We start from the raw sequence: 21,262 nt of genomic DNA on the forward strand, positions 1-21,262 counted from the left end.
ATTATCATATGCAAGAGTATAGCAATCAGCAGAAAAGAATATAATTGGTCGTGGAAATCTTACCAGAAAATACATGCAATTTCCACAAGACATTAATCTATACTAGTTTTACAAAGTATATGACATTGAACTAGATAGAGTCTATTCAGTGAAGAGTTTGTTTCAGTCTATTGAGTTTGCGTATTTTGTAAGATTATCTATATTTATGTCATCTTAGTCCCTTTCTACAAATCATAGTGAATTATCAAAAATATAGAGTTTCAACTTTGAAACCCAACTAGAAAATATAATGGAGTTCAGACGCTTAGGGTGTGATTGATAACACTGCTCAATTGCTAATGGTGAAAAAAAGTTCACGGGATAAAATAATTTTGTTTAAATTTTATTCTTTTTATCATGCGTAATGATTTTTTCTTTATATTTTTATTAAAAAAATGTATATTTTTATTTATTTTTTTTATTTTGTAGAGTTTTATTAATTAGTAAAATACTTGCGTAAAAGCATAATTTTGTTATTCTACAAATTACCAATCAAAATTTTATAAATGATGATCGACATAGGTAAAATTTAATAAAATTTTCAAAATAGAAGAAAAAAATTATTTTGTGGAATACTGAATGTTTCAAGAAAAATAAGTTGAATAAGACAGTTATTTTGTAGAATAGTACATCTATCAAAAATTAAAATTGAATAAGACAATTTATCGATTTTATGACAAAATTGAATGTCTCAATAACATGAGATTTGTTGAAGATTTTTTTTATTTTGTTTTATACAGTAAAACCTCTATAAATTAATACTCGATAAATTAATAATCACTATAAATTAATAAATTTTTCTGGTTCCGAGTTGGGTCAGTGTAAAAATCTATCAAATTCGATAAAATAATAAGATAATAAATTTTTTGAAACTCTTATGTAAATATATGGTCCCAACATAAACATAAATTAATAATTATATAAATTTATGTATATATAGGTAAAATGTAGTATACTAAAATATGTTTAATGTTGTTCATTTTTATTTTAGTTTGAAATTTTATAGAAAATCACCTCTTTATTTATTTACATTAATAGTTTATAATGTTGTTTTTTTATCTCCATTCAAAATTTGTGAAAAAGTTAGATGTGATAATTGATTATCTTACGCATAATTGTTTTAAAATATATTATGGCATTATCTTCAATTTCAGCACTAACATTACGGATAATAGCCATAAATTTTTTATAAATTTTGTAGTAATGAACGTTTATATTCTTATATAGATCAGTCCACAGTTAATAAATATAAACAATTATTCTTTTGCGATTGCTATGATTAGTAATCATAATTTAAATTTTTATATATTATTTTATAAGCATATGAGTTTTGATTTTTAAATATAACATCATTTGAAAGAAAATTTAAGAAGAAGATGGTCGAAAAACAATTTTTTCCTATAAATTAATAATTATTAATTTATAAATAAATTAATATCACGATAAATTAATAAAATCATGTGATCCTAACATTATTAATTTATAGAGGTTTTACTGTATTAAGTTTTATTATTAGAATTTTTTTTTTTTATCGACGGATTCCCCAGTATAACAAACACACCTAGTGGCTCTAAAGTCATGAGATAGTTAAAAATTGGAAAGTTTGGCTTAAACGTCAAGGAATATTTAAGAAAGTGGGTAACTTTCAATTCATTAGGAACTTCGCTTTAAGAAAATTAGTTAATTTAATTAGCATGGTTAAATCTAAACAATCATTGGAGAAATCTAAGGAAGAAAAAAAAAAAGATGAAGGAGAAAGAAATCAATCGTTGGGCACTTAGTAGAAGAAGTGGAATAATGGATTAGATATGTATCCACCTCTGTATCTCCATCTCCATCATCATCATCATCAAGTTAGCATCATCATCATTATCATCAATTCAGCTACCTTTCTACTTTGTCTGTTTCACAACTGAGCAATCTATCTGCCAAAATCCTTTCTTTTTCTCTCTCCCTCTCTCTCTTTCTCTCTTCCATGTGATAGACTTCGCTTGGCTTCTTATGCCTTTACTTGTTCCCATCCCCAACGTCCGTACGTCAAAGTTTCTTCTGGTAAAGTCTTCTTCTTCCCTTCTTCGCCTTTTTGTTTTCCGTCTAAACAATCACTTTCTCTCCTCCGATTTTCTTCTTCCCTTCTCTACTCTCTTTCTCTGATTGTGAAATCTCTTAAAAGCTGATGTGTGTTCTTCTTTCCTTTTCTTTTTGTTTCTTTTCCTCTTGATGATTTTGTCTCTGTTATTCTTCTTGAATCTAGCTACTTGTTTTCTGGAAATTTCATCTTCTTGGGTTTCATTAATTTCTCTTAAAGCTTGTGACTTTGAGCTTACCCATTTCAGGTCGATCAAAGTTTTCTTGTAGACCAAGCAGAAGTTTGTTGAATAGCTATTTTGTAATTTCTACAGTGTCTTGTCCTGGATTTTCGCTTATGACATCTTCTCCTTCTTCTTTCTACTAGAAATTCTGAAACTTTGTTAGTTTTCATTGTTTCTCAGGATGCTTTTTTTGTGCTCTCTGTCTTCCAAATTTCGAACACTTCTCTGAGATATTTGTCTGATTCTAAAGAAGATGGAAGCTTCTAATGCCGATTCAACTCATCAGAAACAAAATCCTAATTTTCTTGTAGAGGTAAGTAAACCCACCTTTTAAGCTTTTGCTTAACGAATCTTACTGTTGATACACAATTGATGAAATGTTATTTTCTCTCTCAGGTAAACAACATTGAGAAACAGCTATGGACATTAATCCATTCAAAGGGTATATTGCATCCAGATGTTTCGAAATTATACGCGAAAGCTGGTTCGACATACGAGCAGATCTTTGAAAGCAATCTTCAACACGAAGAGCTTCAAGAAGTAGAGTTCTGTCTCTGGAAACTTCACTATAAACACATCGATGAGTTTCGTAAAGGCGTCAAAACAGATGATCCCGCCAAGATAGGCACTCATATGAAAGCATTCAAGTTGTTTCTGTTAAAAGCGGCCGAGTTTTATCAGAATCTGATTTCCAAAGTCAGAGGATATAGCTTCAAGCTCTCTGAGGATTCTGGGGAAAAAGGGGAGAGAGATTCACAAAGAAGCAGATTCTTGTGCCATCGTTTCTATATTTGTCTTGGAGATCTCGAAAGGTATAAAGAGCAATATCTGAAAACACATGAACATCCTAATTGGTCAACTGCAGCTACTCACTATCTTGAAGCTTCAAAATCTTGGCCTGATAGTGGAAATCCTCATAACCAGGTAACTACTTATTCTTCCATTACCTTTTCTTTTGTTTTGCCCATTTCTGAGTGGTTTTCTTGCATCATTTTGTGTAGCTAGCTGTTTTGGCGACGTATGTTGGTGATGAGTTCTTGGCTTTGTACCACTGTGTGAGAAGCTTGGCTGTGAAAGAACCTTTTCCTGGTGCTTCGAACAATCTTCTTTTGCTGTTTGAGAAGGTGATTGATTTCACTCTGTTATCTGCAATTGGATTGTGTATGCCTTACTTTGCTCTAAATGCTTGTTTTAACTACTGCAGAACAGGTCTTCTCCTTTGCGGTCTCTGTCTACTGATGCACAGTTCAACTTCTTGAACCCATCAGAGAGATATGTTTCTGTGAAGGACCGTGATTTCTCAAAAGCGAAAGGAGAATTAATGGCTGCAATTGATTTATGGCCACTTGTTGTTCGAACAATTGGCTTCTTTTTCCTTAAGTCCAGGTCAGTTCGGATCAAGAGTAAGACTCTATTGAAGTACAAAATTTTCTGTTCTTTTAGCTCAAGTTCTTGATGACCCTTTTTTTCAAAATTGTTCTTCTCTCTAATTCTTTCTGGCTTGTTTCAGTTTTGATGAGTTTGGTTGCGCATTTGCATCGGCCATGAGAAAATTGGATGAAGCGTTTGCAGCAGATGATATAAATTTAGAAGCCATGTTGGAGTCTTATCAAGTCTTGGACACGGCGAGAAAGGGACCTTATAGAATCCTCCAACTTGTTGCGGTTTTCGTCTTCATCTTCCACAATTTAGCCGAGTTTAATGAAGTAGACAACGCGGAAGAGGAAGTTAAGCTAACAAATTTAGCATTAACAATGGTGTTCATCGTCATGGGGCGAGTTGTTGAGAGATGTTTGAAGACGAGTCCCTTGGATTCTTGCCCTCTCTTACCTGCTCTACTTGTATTTCTAGACTACTTACCGTTTCTGCTTCACAAGGCTGAAGAAGACGAAGAAGAAAGCAGAATTGATGAGAAGAGCGAGATAGCGATATCTTACTTCTTTGGCAAACTCGTTGATTTCTTGAACCGGTTAAAGGTGAAAGACGAAAACTGCTCTGCTAAAACGTTGGTAGCTCTTTGGGAGGATCATGAACTGAGATCATTGGCTCCTCTGGCTCCTATACAAGTACTTTTAGATTTCTCAAGTCACATGGATCTAAGAGAGAGTTCTGACAGAGGGAAGGAGCTTCGTCTTCAACGCATTATTAATTCCGCTCTTAAGATCACAAGTAGACAGAAGAAGGGTTCTCAAAAGTGGTTATTCTTTGACAAGCAAAGGACTCAATTTTACACAACTTCAGGTGAATTGCAATGCAAAGAAGAGATCTTTCATGGAAATGGAGAGGAAAGTAACAGAAAATGTGTCACTATAGGAACGGTTGAGATCATTCCTAGTGAGATTGAAAGATCTGTGCCTGCAGAAGAAGAAGAAGTGATCCTTCTTAAGCCGCTTGTAAGGTGTCAATCTGCTCCAATCTGTTCTTCTGGCATTGAGACGAAGCCATTCAGCGCCGATAACACAACTTCAGGAAACCAAACAACTTCATATGATGAAAGCCTAAGACGTACCTCATCACTCATTGTGAACCACAGCCCACAGGATACTAACTCTGAAAGTTTCAGCTTCATGCAAGGTCTTAAGGACACGGATCAGAAACATTTGCATCTAGAAGAAGGCACTGTCTCAGGAAGACCTCCATCGCTGAGCGCATGGGTGGTTGACAAGAGTAAAGAGAATGGAAGATTTGGTTTAAGTAAACCAAACGGGTTGGGCCCTATTGATGAAACAAGTCCTGTCACATCCTTTGATAGTCTCTCCATCAGTACCAGTATCGAGGAGCCTCCTTTTGTGTATACACCTCCTACTCCGTCTGCTCCTTTACTGCCTGAAGACGCTTCTTGGTTTCATAATGGCACTAGTAGTAACAAAGCAGAGAGTTTATATTCTCAGACAAGATTCATGAAGCCATACACAAACCCGCCATTTGTTGGGATTTCTTCTTCTGAATGGTTACGTCGATACAGAGAAAGTCGGAATCTTGGACCAGCCTATTCTTATCAAGCACAGGGGACAAACAATTTGAAGAACTTCTTAGCTCATGGGTCTTCCAAGTTCAGTCTCTTAGCTAGGTACGGGACACCAAATGATCAGTCGATGATCTCTTCTGAAAACTCAATGTTGTATCCTCAGACTTACATGGAAAACCGTGAATCTAAAGGAGAGAAGCTCTGCAACGGTCAACAAAGCCCAACAAACGGTTATGACTTCAGTGACGATCCTGGACCGTTCCTTCGATACCTGAGAGAGAAAGAGTGGCTGAATGAGAATGGTCAGAGGTTAAGAGGACCTTCTCCTGCATATATGAACAACTAAACATGTACGAGTGAGTGGGTTTATAAGAAACTGTCTCAGGTAAGCAAGTTTTGACAACTCATATTGTCTTGTCTCCTTGTGCTATTGCTTAATTTTTCAAGATAATGAAAACCCGAATTAAGAAAAGGTTCTTGTTGTACATAAGCAAACAAATAAAGGAAACTTCCTACGTATTTAAATCAATCAAGTTCTTTTGTTTCTTGAGGAATAATTTGAGTTAATTCAGCCTTGAAACCATTATAAACAAGGTTACGTATGAAAACAATCAATCCATAACAATCATCTTCTTACATGGGAGGAATAAACTTAGTCTGAAAATAGCTTCCGAGAAACAGAAACAAATAAAGGGGAACCAAAAAAGTAACTAATGTTGGGGAATTGAGCAAATCAAACCCTGATCAAGATGAGGTTCTTGTCTCATTTCCATTGCTGCTTGTGCTTGTGCTTCCTCAAGCCAAATAAAGAAAATAAAAGAAGAGAAGGGAACCAAGGAAAGAATTTGAGAAAACAAAAGCCGATGTCCACTTTCGTTGCACAAATCCAAATCCTCCTATTTGCTTGATCTCTCTACTGTTGAATGTTCTGTTACTTCTGTGTCTGCGTCTGAGTAAGTACAAATATACTGTGCTCGATCATTTGCTTTTATCAGTAGGTGACAAGTTCAGGTCCTGCATTTGCGTCTCTACTGGTACCAAGCCTGTCTGAGCAAGGAACCTGCAGAACAAAGGCATTGTAACTGGTAAGCAACTAGTGAAGGTTTTATAAGCTCCCCAAGATGCTAAAAGACTCCATATTTTCGACAACATTCATCTCTTTCTTTCATTTTTGTTTCAACTCGCAATTAAAACTTTTAGCATCTTATAAACCTTAGAGAACACACGGGTCACTGTAAGATGACACAAAGATGAGATCTTTTCCATTGATATACAGAATCCGTATATGATATATCTAACTCAATTTCACAAAGTAGAACCATGAGACAGTAACAACTTAAGCTCCTAGATTTTAGCTTTACACACACAAACACACACACACATACACAATCTATTACCACATGAGAGACTTGATAACAGAGAACAATTCAAGCATTGATCAGCGACAATAAGACACTAGAGAAAGCATTGGATCAGATCTATAACGAGGATGAATCACTTGTTCAGACCATCGAGACCCTAGATAGTTCACAAAATTGAGACAAGAGAAGCGAAATCTGACATACCAATTGAGGAGGAAAAAGAGAGTAGAGGCGATTATAATGAGAAAGCCAACATGAACAAGCAACATGGATTGGCCACTGGTGAAAGCTATGGAGAGCATGAAAGTGAGACAGAGACCCAGCAGAAGAAACGCGAATTTCAGAGTGTTCCATGTTGGAGCCTGTAAAGAAAATTCCGATCCAACTAGGGTTTTAACCAAAGAAACAAAGGGTTAAGAAGATAGAAGAAGCAGAGAAAGGCCTACGGACATTAACGCCTGGAGCGAGAGCTCCAAGAAGAACAGCTTCCGTTGACGAAACCTCTGATTTCTTCTTCTCCATTGTTCTTAGCCCACGAGGAATCTGGGTTTTCGCGGAAACAAAGATATTAAAACCGATAAATTTATAAAACCGAAACGGTTCCTTCCGGTATATTGCGGTTTTCAACTTTTGGTTTGATCTTTCTTTTTCGGGGATGGGGATATGTTTTAGGTTTTTTTTGGATAAAATGTGAATTTATATTAAAAAAACGGAACCATTTCTTACAATGCTTGCCCAAGCAGTTCGGTTGAGATAGGCCTAAAAAAAAAACAACGAACCAAAATTAGATAAAAACTAATACATTAACAACTAACTATAAATAAACCATATCGAGAAGAGAAGGTCTCTTCCTGATATGAGCCAAAAGGATGTCTCTAATTGAGCGATCAATGGACCTGAATGTGGACTCAGGAGTCTAAGCAATCCCGGTGTGAAGACGAGTGTTCCTCTATCTCAAGAGAAAATAGATTGTAGCCTGAACCACCATGCGTTTGAAGAGTTTAGGAGAAGGTCGACTCCTAGAGAAAATCTAACTAACAAGAGAATCCAACTTGAGAAGATCGAAGGCGGGTGTCCGAGTTTGATCAAAACCTTGTGCCAAACCTGAGCGGTGTACTCACAGCGGAAAGTAGGTGATCACGAGTTTCTTCAAACAAACTGCAAAAGCAGCAGAGACCCGAAGAGATACTCATTGCACCAATCTTGCTCTAAGCGGCAGGCGATTCAAATGAGTTATCCAGAAGTTGACATGTTTTGGAACATGACCTTTAAACCAAACACCAGTTAGCCCAGCTCACCACATCAGGCCTAACTGAAGCCCAAGTGGCAAAGGTAGAGAAGGGTCTTCCATCTGCATTGCCGCATTTCCAATAGTAAAGATCTGCTCCCTTTGATCTATCCGGAACAGGCGTTGACAATAACAATAGACACATTTTTCAGAGAAGAGGGAATCATGTTCTAGGCTCTGGAGCTTTCCAAACGTTGTTGACACATGCATCGGACACCTTGCTCTCAGCAGGAATCTCCATAAGTCTCGGTCCCGAGAAACTAAGGATATCGATAAATGGTTCGCCACCAACCCAGCAGTCGTGCCAGAAAGAACAGGATAAACCATTCCCAACAGAGCCTCGTAAGAATTGTTTTGCTAATGGTAAGAGACGAAGCAATAATTTTCAAATCCATGAAGAGGAGGCCTTTTCCTCCAAGGACCAAAAACGAAATATTTTCAACTGTGGTCTAATTTCTATTTTTGAACATCTCTTTTAAACGAAAAACTTAACAATATTTATTTAAAAAATAATTTAGTTCATAAAATAGTTGATACTTACAGTTTCTAGATTAGGAAAACATTCCATGATTCGATGTAGATTTGAGAAATCTAAGCGAAAAATACCTATGCATTCAGACCAAAAAAAAAACAAAAAAGTTATGGATTGAAAAACTGAATTATAGACGTATGTTTAAGGTATGGTGATAAAGTTCTTTTTTGTTTTAGGCTTTTAGCTAATGTTATTGGGCGCGTAAATCCAACAACGATGGGCACGCCAAAGCTAAGGATAGCCACAGGCAGAGCCAGCTAAATGGTAGCTAGCATTGATTTGCCTATGACCCTTCTCTCTCAATGCCAAATGTCTTTAATCAACCGTGCTTTTTTAAATTTTATTTTTATTCGTATAGTTGACTTTTACGTTATTATCAGTTTTCTGTATGCCCTACAAACATGGGATAGATCCATCAAATCTCTTATGGTAAGGCCCTATCATTTGCTCAGTATTATGTGGCCATGTAATCTGATACAAAATAGCTTTAATGGATGAATTAAACGTCTGTTTATATGTTCTAATCGAACATTTTTTACTTTTTGTTATTTTCAGATAACACGTTTAGTTTTTTTTTTTTCATTGGTAGTTCTATTCATATAAATAATTTATCTTCAGAACTCTAATTTTACATGATTGTATCCTCCTTCTTTCTTATTCCTCCTCTCACGACCGAATTTACAAATATGGTTTTGTCATCCACAATTCCACATCGACCGAATGTACCAAATTCTTCTATCAAATAAAGATCACTATCTTCATTTTTCTCCTTCTTATCACCAAAAGGAGCTTTAATAAATTTATCAACTTTCTCCTGATTAGAGAACAATCTGATTTCTTTTCATTATCTGGTTTTGGTTAGTGGTGTTGTGCTAAAATCCTTATTGTTTCAAAATCTCATAAGAAAAACTATCACACATCCTATCGTGAATTCATCTATTATAGTTAGAAGTATGTAGGTGCTCTCTACACGAAATCTCTAGCCTGATTCATCGGATATATCAACATTGCTATCAAATCCAAATTATCAGGAACTCATTCGAGATTTCATTTCATAGATTTGATTAGAGAAATTTTTGGATATCTTCACGTTATCAAACATGTATTCATCTATGTTAAAAAATTTATCTCCTTAATCGTTGTATCAATTTAGCAGTGAGTTTGTATCAGATTCTTCAGATAAATGATAAATCACATTGGACTTTTTAATGAAATTTATGTGAAAAACAAAAATCTAGTTGTATACCTTATATAAGTAGGATTGTATCTATTTTACTCAGTGCAATAGTAAATGAATATATATAATGATAGAATGTTACTTGGATAAATATAACATCTAACATTAGTAAGACTATCTTTTTGTTTGCCAAACTTATGTAGACTATCAATTTGTGCAAAACAAAAATTAAATCCACTTTTGTTACTCTTACTGTTTCTTAATATAGGGCTTTTGAGTTAAAGCACAAAGATTATTCTTTTGAATAAATTTAGGGAGTATGTAATAAAAACTACGGTTTGAATATCATAACCGTTTTAATTATTCAAGAATTTGTTTACGATAAACATTGAATAAAAAAGCGTAATATAGAGCGACAGATGAGACTAATAATGACATGATTCATGAATGGCTGCTAGGTAGTGATTAAGTATGTTACATTTATTTTAATTCTTGGTTGGCGCAAACTCTATAATGATGCTTACATGAGTGTTTGGACAATAATAATAGCCTATCAATTTTCTATACTTTAATTCGATGCTAAAGTTTCTACGCCCAGCAGTAACAAATTGCCATGTGTCATTTATGATTGATAAATGTTTAATTTCACTGAAAGACAGAGATTTAGTTACTTTTTTAATACTCAAATACGTACTCCCTCCCTCTGTTCCACAATATTTGATGTTTTAGATTTTTTACACTTATTAAGAAACAATAAATACATCTTTTTACTAACTACTTTTTGTTTTTGTTTTAGTTATTTTACTATTTCCAATAAATGTATAAACATTATTCTCACTTCCTAATACTATTTCAAAAATTTGATATTTTTACAATCAATGTAAATTAAGTATTTTTTTAGTTTATAAATAAAATAGCATTAAATACTCCTAAAACATCATTTTTTCTGAAACAAGAATAAATCATAAAACATCATCTATTTAGGAACAGATGGATGGAGTATATTGTGAACCAATAATCAACGTGCTTCAATTTTCGTAGAATTGTAAACTAGACAACTAGTAATGGGCACATCACTAATCATGATTCCTTTTCCTTGGCTTATAATTTTACCCAAACAAACAGTTTTTATCCACAGACAATGTTTTTCTTACAGACAATATTTTTTATAACATTGAATTAATAAGGCGTATTATACTAATGCATTGAATTATAACAGAATTAGAAATAGACAAAAATTGGATAGAAGATTTATCAATTTGCCTTCTTGTTCACGCGGAATTATGAATTATGATTTTTTTTTGGGAGGGTATTTATTTCTTCGTCAACTTTTGACAGTCTCATTTTTTTGTTTGTGTGTGTGTGTGGGGGGTGAAATATAGTGACTTTTGGCCTTGTTTCTGGCTTCAGAGATTCCCTGATTTGAAATTTCTGCGCAATAAAAACCCTATCTACCAATCACAAACCCTAGATTTTGTCTATTTTCTTCCTCCCAATTCTTTCTTGATCTGTGTAGCCTTCGTTCGGATTCTCCATTTATTTGTTTGTTTGTTTTTTTCTTCATTTCATTGAAAGAAGGTGCAGATTTGATCCGATTCTGTTTGAGCTGAATTTTTGTAGATCAGATTCCGAATTAGAAACCCAGAATCGAATTGGGTTAACTTGAACAAAATTGTTCAGCAATCGTGGGTGTTGTTAAAGCTTAAAACTCTTGATCTGAAATTGAGTGAAACATCGAATTGAGTGCTTTTTTCCGGGAAATTTGATGGAGTGATTCAAGGGAGAGAGAAAAGGGAACGATGACTGGATTGGGCGTTCGATCCAGTAGCTATGGTTCCTTGGAGAAGACGGGACTCAACGGCGTCGTTTTGCCAATCCAGACGACTACGACGCGTACCAAACCATCTAAGATGCAGAAGGAGAGGGAAGGTATTGTACATTGGATCTGCAAATTCGCGGGTCGTAAGAAGGTGGGCATGTTGCTCCTCTTCCTAATCTCCGCCGTCGTCTTCGTTCGCGTCCTTTACGTCGGAAAAGGTAACAGTTTCTACTTAGATCGCTCTTTTCCGGCAATTTTTGTAGTCATGTTATGGTAATTTGAGGTTTTAGCTTGTGGATTTAGTTTCTTACTTGGAGTAGGTTTTGATTCGAAAGAGGAGTATGGTTTGTGTGCTTTGTACCAATGGGCTTTGTTTTGGCTTAGAAATGAGGAGCATTGTGACCAAATGTTGTGTAGAGTGGTGATCGTAATTGAGAAGTTTAAGAATCTACTTAGAGCTAGAACATAACTGGTGGGTTTTGATTAAAAACTATGCACAATCAATCAACTTGATATCATTATGAGCGTCCTTTTCATTTGTAATCAGGTGAAGATGGTCAGGAAGTTCAAGTTCCTCCGAGTCTTCATTTCAATGGTAGTTCAGTTGTAAATCATTCCAACATGTTACCAACAAATGAAGACCAAAACATCAATATTCGAAATATATCTTTTCTGGGAACAAATGTTTTAGTGTCCCCTACTCCTCCTATGCATTTTCTTGGGTATACGCTTCCTCAAGGACATCCCTGTAACAGTTTCACCTTACCTCCCCCACCAGCCGACAGAAAAAGAACAGGACCACGCCGTAAGACTTTAAAATCTTGATTTCTACATCTAGATTCTTTCTAAAAAAAAACTTTCTTTTGGTTTTTGCTTATCTGAGATCACTGCAAGATTGTTGTTGTGATGATGTTGAAAAGATCTAAGGTTTACTGTCGTAGAGAAGTTTTGTAAGAAGTGTTGTGGTTTGTTCTGCCTGGTTTTGATTTCAGCGTGCCCGGTATGTTACCTTCCAGTAGAAGAAGCAATTGCCTTGATGCCAAATGCCCCGTCATTTTCCCCTGTTCTTAAGAACTTAACGTATATATATGAAGAACCATTAAACAGAGAGACAGAGTTTGGAGGGTCAGATTTTGGTGGTTATCCTACTTTGAAACATAGGAATGATTCTTTTGACATTAAGGAAACAATGAGCGTACATTGTGGGTAAGTATCTTTGTAGCCTTGTTTATTCCCCTTTATTTTGTCTCATCTTTGTTCGTGTTTTTATGGATGATTTTTCAATTAGGTTTGTCAAAGGACCTCAACCTGGTCGAAATACAGGTTTTGACATTGATGAGGCTGACCTCCTTGAAATGAAGCAGTGTCGTGGAATTGTTGTTGCTTCAGCTGTATTTGGTAGTGCTTCGCGTGATACTTCTCTTATTTCTAATCAATCGCTCCAGTCGTGTTGCCGATTTTAGTTTGATTGTAATGAAGAATCTCTCTCTTTTCAGATGCTTTTGATGATGTAAAAGCCCCACAAAATATCAGTAAATATTCGGAGGAAACAGTTTGCTTCTACATGTTTGTTGATGAAGAAACTGAATCAATTTTGAAGAAAGAACGAGGCCTTGACGGCAACAAGAAAGTAGGGATTTGGAGAGTTGTTGTTGTTCATAATCTCCCTTATTCAGATGGAAGGCGCAATGGAAAGGTAAAAAAATACACCTCTCTTATCTTTTGAATAGGAAAGACATTATGCATTCAGTTACTCGAACCGAAAACATGAACACATGCTAGATATTTGTCCTTATTTTTACAATCTTGCTCCAAAAGTATTGTATCCACACTGCTGTAACAACATGCCTTTTTGCTTTAGACCAGGCTTGAAGTAGTTTACTACTAAAGGGAGAGCAACAATTTAGAAACCCAAGAAAATCAAAATTTTGAACAAAGTTTATCCCACTGCAAATGGCTGCTTACAAAATAGACAGAGTAAAGGGATGGATTATAAAGGCCACTTGTATGCTGATACCTCGTTCTCTTGTAGGTACCGAAGCTTCTTGTCCATAGGATGTTTCCGAATGCTCGCTATTCTTTATGGATTGACGGAAAACTTGAGCTTGTCGTCGATCCATATCAAATTCTTGAAAGGTAAGGCCTATCATAATTTATCTTATAAAATCAAACGGAGGATATCACTAGTGATATGTTTGATGAAGTCTTCCCAATATTCTATTGCAACCATTAATACTTGTGGTTGCCTATGCAGCTTCTTGAATTACCGAATAACAAACATTCCTTTAATCATATGTGAATTCTTATGGTAGCAATCTGTCACCTTTTTTTTCTTTTCAGATGAATTTACGTTAGCAGCTAGGTATTTGTGCTTAGCATTCCAGTAATGTTAGAAATATTGGATTGTTTCAAATAAGCTCACGGTTTGAGTTTAGAAGGCCTTAGCCTTGGTGATTCTGTTGTTGGGCTGCAGCAATCTGACTGACCTCACTATTGATCAGGTTCTTGTGGAGGAAAAATGCTACATTTGCGATCTCTATACATTACAGACGATTTGATGTCTTTGTGGAAGCCGAAGCAAATAAAGCTGCTGGTAAATATGATAATGCCTCTATCGACTTTCAAGTGGATTTCTACAAGAATGAAGGGTTAACCCCTTATTCTGTTGCAAAGCTCCCAATCCCAAGCGGTATGTCTCATTTGCTTACTTGTTTTTTAAGAATCCGCTTTCAGCATCAAAAGATTAATAGATACACAACTTTGTGGTCGGACCATGCAGACGTACCAGAGGGCTGTGTCATTCTAAGAGAACATGTTCCCATCAGCAACCTCTTCACTTGTCTTTGGTTCAACGAAGTTGACCGATTCACTTCTAGAGATCAAATCAGTTTCTCAACAGTAAGAGACAAGATTGCAGCAAAAACAAACTGGACAGTAAGCATGTTCCTTGACTGTGAAAGACGCAACTTTGTAGTTCAGGTGATTTCTTCTTTTCTTGCTGACTTAGCCCTAAAAAAATAGTCAAAGATCCTTACTTTATCATAACACTCTAATGCAGAGATATCATCGAGCAGAACAAGAGAGATTTGCAAGGCAACGACCTCCGGTGCCTAATTTTTCTCCTCCACCGCCTCCGCTGGTTTTAAACAGCAGCGATTTGCCTAGGAAAATGTCAAGCGGAAGAGCGGTGAGCACAACGCCGCCTAGAAGGCGTGGAAGAGACAGACGTGCAAGGGGTCACAGGAAAGCTAATTTGCCGGTACGATGACCAGATTCGGCTTAAGATTTGAAAGTAACAATGCAAGGCCCTTGCAAAGAGTTGGGTACTTCTTCATGGCTACTCTCATCACCAAACCCACACATTCAAATTTTACCACACAGTATGTTCTTTTTTTGTTTTTGTTTCTCTATTGATTCTAAGGATTCAAAATCAATTTTTTAATGTATATATATACACGGACATTTTGTACTTGGATAATAAATTATAGTTTCGAATTTTTGAAGAAAGTTAAAAAAATTCTGTCTTAAAGAGACCATCCGAGTTTGGTTTGAATGTTATCGAAATCTTTTGAGATACATCGGCTTGTCATCTGAAAAATATCCAAGTCTTTTTTTTTTGGGTCATAACATGTAAAAAGAATCCAGATTTAAATAAGATTAATCCTTGTCTGTATAGGAAATAATCCACATTGGATATATTTATACTTAATGGCTCTGTTCAATGTACACAAAACTAATAGGTCTGAAGAACTCATGATTTATCCAGAATATAAAAAGACAGATATAACTACGTTTGTAACTTTTTTAGATTTAAGTATTTAACTCAAGTAATGACGTCATCAACAAAACTTAGTCGTATTTGGGTTTCATTGACCACTAATACAGTAAAACCTTTATAAATTAATACTCGATAAATTAATAATCACTATAAATTAATAAATTTTGATGGTCCTAAGTCGGGCCAATGTAAAAATTCATCAAATTCGATAAAGTAATAAGATAATAATTTTTTTTGAAATCCTTATGTAAATATATAGTTTCAACAAAAACATAAATTAATAATTATATAAATTTATGTAAATATATGTAAATATAATATTTTAAAATAGGACTAATGTGTTTGTTTTTATTTAAAGTTGAAATCTTATTGGTTCACATCTCTCTAGTTATTATATCAGCAGCTCTTATTGCTGTTTTACTATATACATTCAAAATTTATGATGATTTTTTGATGTGATAATTAATTTTTTTTATCTGTAAATGTTTTTAAATGTATTGTAGTGTTATCTTCAATTTTAGCATCAATCAATAATATTGATACTAGCCATGATTTTTAATAAATTTTTAACTTGTAAACATATATATATTTACATAGACAATTCCATATGGTGTTAAAAACTATTTATTACGATAGTTTTGATTGTTAATCATAATTTATATTATGAGATTTCTTAAAATTTTAAAACATTATTCTAAAGAAATTTTTAGAAAATTATATGTGAAATGCAAATTTTATAGATAAATTAATATTACGATAAATTAATAAAATATTATGGTCTCAACATTATTAATTTATAGAGGTTTTACTGTAACTAGTATTTAGATTAATAAGTGACTGTCAATTGTTTGGAGGTTCTATGCAAATTTTAAATCAAACATATACTTATGTAGTTACGTTTGTAACTTTTTTTTTCTGCAAAATTTTGAACTTTCAACTTATATCTTCAAAATTTTCTTTATAAATATTAAGTTTTGAAATTTATGGTCATGTGCGTATACATCAATTTTGTTGAAGTTAATGTATGGTCTTCCTTTCTCTTTATCGGTATATCGTCTTTCTTTTTCTTTATAAAAAGAAAAATATATATGCATGGTCATGCATATCATATTATTATCATATGTCTACCACTATGTCAATTCAGTAAGGTTAATTGAATGTTTCTTCTTGGCCCATAACTATATGTTGTATCATTAAGAGACTCGGATGATTTTACTACGGGGCCATGATTTTAGGTTATATCATAAATAGAAACCAACTTGTTGGTACTCAATACTGACCTAGTGTTGTTTTCATTGATAAACTCTTTTTTTTTTTTACAAATAATATAATTCTATTTTGTTAGTTACATAGACATGCAATACATGAGACTGATCACATATAGAGTTAAAATCAGTAGCGTTATTTGTTTTCAGGTCCGGAAATCGTAGAAGTTTGAATTATTATTTTTTGAAGAACTAGAAGTTTGCATTATTCACAGCTCAATTTGGAGTCGAATAATATGATCTCAGTCACACTCATCATCGTTGATTCGTAAGTCACTTTTTATTTGGCTTATTATATGAAGCTATGAACTAACACCACCACCAGTTTTGACCTGGTCTTAAAGCTATACTGATATTCTTTGAAGATGGTAAAACGTTAGTGTTAAAAGAAAAAGAAAAAAGACATATAAAGTTTAATTTGGTCTCAACTACTTTCATTTCAGACGACCAACAATTTCTTACATCTAAAATTTGTGCGCCCTCTCATAAATAGTTAAATACTCTACTTAGTATAACTAACTTTCGTTTAATAACTTTATCCTATTTTAAAATTTGAATTGGAAAATGGTAAAAGAATATGGGAATAACCCCGAACAAATCATTTTGGTTTTGAAAAATATAGTGGAAAACCATCTTGGTTTAGAAAATCACAGAGGGGTTTCTCGTTTTTCCATTTCAATTCAATATATGTGTCACGCAAATAATATATATATTTTTGCATTTATTATTTTACTCAGTTTTCCTTTTATTTTTCTAGTCAATTGGCGAAAAATGAGTTTTTTGTCCGTCGATAAAACATGTGTAAACCAATTTGTGATAAAATTCAATAATACATTAATGTCGGATTGAGACGGAAGTCCAAATTAATCAAATCTTTCACTGCTGTCCAAACTTTTTGGACCACACAACAAAATCAACTAACTGCATCAATGTCGGATTAAGACAAATTGAGAGTGACTCATACATTTACGTTAGTGTATGTGGACTTTTATGCTATTATCTCATAGAAGGGAATATAGTCTTTCACAATAAAACAAAAAAAAAATGGTTTCATAAGGTTTGCTTCATACCAACTTGGTGTTAGGAACTAACATATAACATATTTAATCATAAACGTATTTAAAATGTTAAGAGAAAAACACATGTGATTGTTCAATCATGAACTATGAATTTATAATAGAATATAACTGCAAGTACTTGTTATTGATCGCTGGTTTTTTAGTGACGCAGTAAATCTTGGTAAATTTGGGTGTTTTGATATGATATTTTGAAAATCATACTTATGCATGTTCAAATGTTGGTGGTACTCCTTTAACTAAAAAAATTTTGGTGGTATTTGATCGAAACTTCCAAAATAATCAATAAGATATTAAATCATTTGAATTAAATTTTAATAGAGTTTTGTGAGTAAATTACTAAAATCAAAATCCAACGTATGAGACAAAAAATTTGGTTAGAATTCTACATCTTTCAGAATTTTTCAATCATTTTAAACCAGCTTCTACTCTTTAGCTGGTTGATCAAGTTTCTTAATTATATAAAGAAGACAAATGGATGCCAAAAATAATTTTCTAATCAAGTTTACTTTCTATCACAGTACGATCTCAGATAAGACTAAGCACTAGAACGACATATCTCTTTCATACCCATAACCATCTCTTCCAATTTCACACAATAACTTGTTTTTTTAAACAAAAAAGAAATGTTAACTAAACATTAGAGAAAATGTTTTCTATTTTATTTCTCTGTTTTGTCATACTTAGTGTGTGTATGTATAACAAGAATAACACGTCTCTTTCCATCATGATTGAAAATTATAATCTGAAATTCAGCGTTTTGAAGTCGCAAACGCACTGCTATGTGATGTCCCCAGATAACGTATCACACGGTTCAAAACCACAAACAGACAAAACACACAAAAGTAGATATAATGGCTCTTTGACCCTCTTGAGCTGATGAGAAAGAAAAAAAAAATCAACCATAAGGCCAAAACAGAGGAAAACAAAAACAGAACTCAACAAGAAGAAGAATAAAAAAATTTAAAAGATGAAGAATGGTCTGATAATCATAAACTGCATAATCCTCACTATAGGAACATGTGGAGGTCCATTGTTAACTCGTCTCTACTACAACAATGGAGGAAAAAGAATCTGGTTCATGAGCTCTCTATCAACCGCAGGTTGTCCAATCATCCTCATCCCTCTGTTTTTCTCCTTCCTCAGCCGCCACCGCAGCAACCGCAACCGCAACAACTCCGAAAACGCAGAGAAAACAAAGATTTTTCTCATGGAAACTCCTCTGTTCATCGCATCAATCGTCATAGGATTGCTCACAGGACTTGACAACTACTTATACGCATACGGTTTAGCTTATCTTCCAGTTTCAACTTCATCTCTCATAATCGGAACTCAGTTAGCTTTCAATGCACTCTTCGCTTTCTTCATGGTCAAGCAAAAGTTCACTCCTTTCTCTATAAACGCCGTCGTTTTATTGACGGTCGGCACCGGAATCTTGGCCTTGCACAGCGATGGAGACAAACCGGCTAAAGAGAGCCACAAGGAGTATGTGGTTGGGTTCTTAATGACTGTGATCGCAGCTGTTCTTTACGCTTTCATATTGCCGCTCGTTGAGCTTACTTACAAGAAAGCTCGACAAGAAATCACTTTCACACTTGTGCTCGAGATTCAGATGGTCATGTGCCTTGCTGCTACTTGTTTCTGCCTCGTTGGGATGCTCATCGATGGCGATTTCAAGGTACAAAACAAAATCAAGATTTAGTAAGTTCTTGATTTAGTAAGGATCTAAGATTCTTGAAATGTTTGTAGGTGATAGCAAGAGAAGCAAGAGAGTTCAAGATTGGAGGATCTGCGTTTTACTACACGTTGATTGTGATGACAGGGATAATATGGCAAGGATTCTTCTTAGGAGCAATAGGGATTGTGTTCTGTGCGTCGTCTCTAGCTTCTGGTGTTCTTATCAGTGTTCTTCTTCCGGTGACGGAGGTTTTAGCCGTCGTTTGCTTCCGGGAGAAGTTTCAGGCGGATAAAGGTGTCGCTCTCCTTCTCTCTCTGTGGGGATTCGTATCTTATTTCTACGGCGAGTTTAAATCCGGCAAGAAAGTTCTCGAGAAAGAGCAGCCGCCGGAGACAGAACTGCCTTCTCTTCCAGTTACTGATTCTGTTGTTTAGAAGGTCTTTTGCTTTTTTAAACCAAAGCATTACCGTTATATTTTTTGTTTCTTATTTCTGTTATGTATGATTGTATATTTGTTTTTGATTAGTGAATTTGTCATATAAAGAATTTCTAAATTCTTCTAAGTAATCACTATATATTCACATACCTGCAAGAACATCAAGAAGCTGAATAATTCTATCAACATGAATTTATATAATCTGGTTTACAGGGAAAATTATTAATAATCAGACGCAAAGTAACAGACGGCAGGGAAACCAAAACAAACTATCAGAGATGTAGTTCAAAAACCTCTTAATCTACTAATCAGTATCTATTATTTTCTCTTTTTCAATAAGTGTTTGGATTTTCTGATTGACATCCAATATTGTATTCATATTTGGTCAAGTAGTTGACTGACACCGATCCGTCCGATCCAATATTAATTTTTTTTTCTCTGAAACAAATCAATACGCAACGGCCAGCTTTCTCAAACTCTCACGCACTCGTTGTGTTTAAACTAGTTAAATGCATCCACATTTAAACTTTCCTTAATAACACACAAAAACAAAGTCAAAATAGAAATTAATATATATTGTTTTTGATCAAAAAGTTAACTATATTTAATCCGCAAGACATCATTTTGCTTTCAAAATATATCCGATACAAGTATAACTATGTTTCTCTTTATTAATCACGTTCGAGTTTTTGTTGTTTCTTGCGTTTCATACAGACAATTAACTCTATCAAAATAATAAAAACGAATTAACGTCAGAGAAAAGACTTTTCCATTTCAACTCTTTGTTTTGTCATACTTAATGTGTGTAGACCAAAACGTGTTAATATATTTTTTTGTTATCGATCAAGATGTGTTAACACGTCACGATAAAGATGATGTAGTGTTTTGAAGTCGCAAACGCGCCCCTAAGTAATAATGCTTCAATACCAGAAACAAACAAAGCACACAAAGCACAAAGACGCATAAAATGGTTCTCTGACCCTTTTGAGTTCGGAGGAGAAATCACCAAAAAGACCAAACCCGAGGACAATATTAGATAGAGGCAGACAATATTGGCTGTAGCGAAATGTGTATAAAATACCCATGTCAATGAACACGAAAAAAACAAGCCGTTACATTTACTTTCAAAAAAATAAAAAAGCAAGAAGATGAAGAACAGACTGCTAATCATAATCTATTAATCTGCATTATCCGCAATAAGAACACGTGGAGCCGTGGAGGCCCTTTGTTAACTTGTCTCTAAAAAAAACGTTTGTACCAAAAAAAAAACAATAAGTTTGATGTCAGATAAAAGGAAGGTCAACGAACCAATAAGATATCCCTTAACAAATCTTTAGATTGAAGTCAACAAAAAAATCTTCTAATTATGGAGAGAATGATGTCATCATTCCACTAAATTTAGAAAGAAAGAAATCCAATTTCAAATTACAAAATTAAAATAAAATCAGGATATGGTCTATGGGGATAGATATTATCCGGAATATAAATTTGTTATCTAAATATGCGGAGATAATACAGCAAAGTAAATGTTTT

The 21,262-nt window shown here is 34.3% G+C and overlaps 5 protein-coding genes across 9 annotated transcripts; 3 read left to right on the forward strand and 2 right to left on the reverse strand.

Moving 5' to 3' along the window:
- Positions 1–1,923: 1,923 nt before the first annotated feature.
- On the reverse strand, positions 1,924–2,521 carry LOC112083997 (vicilin-like seed storage protein At2g18540). Its single transcript, XM_024152231.1, is given in 4 exon segments — positions 1,924–2,054; positions 2,057–2,098; positions 2,100–2,435; positions 2,507–2,521. Coding segments are annotated over 4 exon segments (516 nt in total). The 3' UTR covers positions 1,924–1,931.
- Positions 1,953–5,864, forward strand: LOC18992240 (protein SMG7L). Of its 5 annotated transcripts, none has more exons than XM_024152310.1 (6): positions 1,953–2,091; positions 2,532–2,664; positions 2,748–3,275; positions 3,353–3,475; positions 3,556–3,737; positions 3,862–5,864. In XM_024152310.1, exons 2-6 carry the CDS (start codon positions 2,605–2,607, stop codon positions 5,663–5,665), a joined length of 2,697 nt encoding a protein of 898 aa, XP_024008078.1. In that variant the 5' UTR covers positions 1,953–2,091; positions 2,532–2,604; the 3' UTR covers positions 5,666–5,864. The 5 variants fall into 5 exon arrangements, with proteins under 5 accessions (XP_024008078.1, XP_006415679.1, XP_024008080.1 ...); XM_024152312.1 differs by lacking the exon at positions 1,953–2,091 and adding an exon at positions 2,167–2,217; XM_024152311.1 differs by lacking the exon at positions 1,953–2,091 and adding an exon at positions 2,256–2,375.
- Positions 5,865–5,876: 12 nt separating this feature from the next.
- Positions 5,877–7,253, reverse strand: LOC18992241. The gene is made up of 3 exons (XM_024152313.1): positions 7,131–7,253; positions 6,885–7,042; positions 5,877–6,379 (listed from the first exon to the last, which is right to left on the reverse strand). Exons 1-3 carry the CDS (start codon positions 7,200–7,202, stop codon positions 6,298–6,300), a joined length of 312 nt encoding a protein of 103 aa, XP_024008081.1. The 5' UTR covers positions 7,203–7,253; the 3' UTR covers positions 5,877–6,297.
- A 3,795-nt stretch (positions 7,254–11,048) lies between these two features.
- On the forward strand, positions 11,049–15,014 carry LOC18992242. The gene is made up of 9 exons (XM_006415618.2): positions 11,049–11,714; positions 12,044–12,301; positions 12,489–12,702; positions 12,785–12,894; positions 12,993–13,192; positions 13,529–13,632; positions 13,998–14,185; positions 14,276–14,475; positions 14,555–15,014. Exons 1-9 carry the CDS (start codon positions 11,477–11,479, stop codon positions 14,762–14,764), a joined length of 1,722 nt encoding a protein of 573 aa, XP_006415681.1. The 5' UTR covers positions 11,049–11,476; the 3' UTR covers positions 14,765–15,014.
- Positions 15,015–18,494: 3,480 nt separating this feature from the next.
- Positions 18,495–19,839, forward strand: LOC18992243 (purine permease 1). Its single transcript, XM_006415619.2, has 2 exons — positions 18,495–19,293; positions 19,365–19,839. Exons 1-2 carry the CDS (start codon positions 18,586–18,588, stop codon positions 19,725–19,727), a joined length of 1,071 nt encoding a protein of 356 aa, XP_006415682.1. The 5' UTR covers positions 18,495–18,585; the 3' UTR covers positions 19,728–19,839.
- The last annotated feature ends 1,423 nt before the right edge of the window (positions 19,840–21,262 follow it).

The sequence above is a fragment of the Eutrema salsugineum genome, unplaced genomic scaffold, assembly GCF_000478725.1.
Source record: "Eutrema salsugineum unplaced genomic scaffold, Eutsalg1_0 scaffold_5, whole genome shotgun sequence".
In the NCBI taxonomy this organism is placed as follows: Eukaryota; Viridiplantae; Streptophyta; class Magnoliopsida; order Brassicales; family Brassicaceae; genus Eutrema; species Eutrema salsugineum.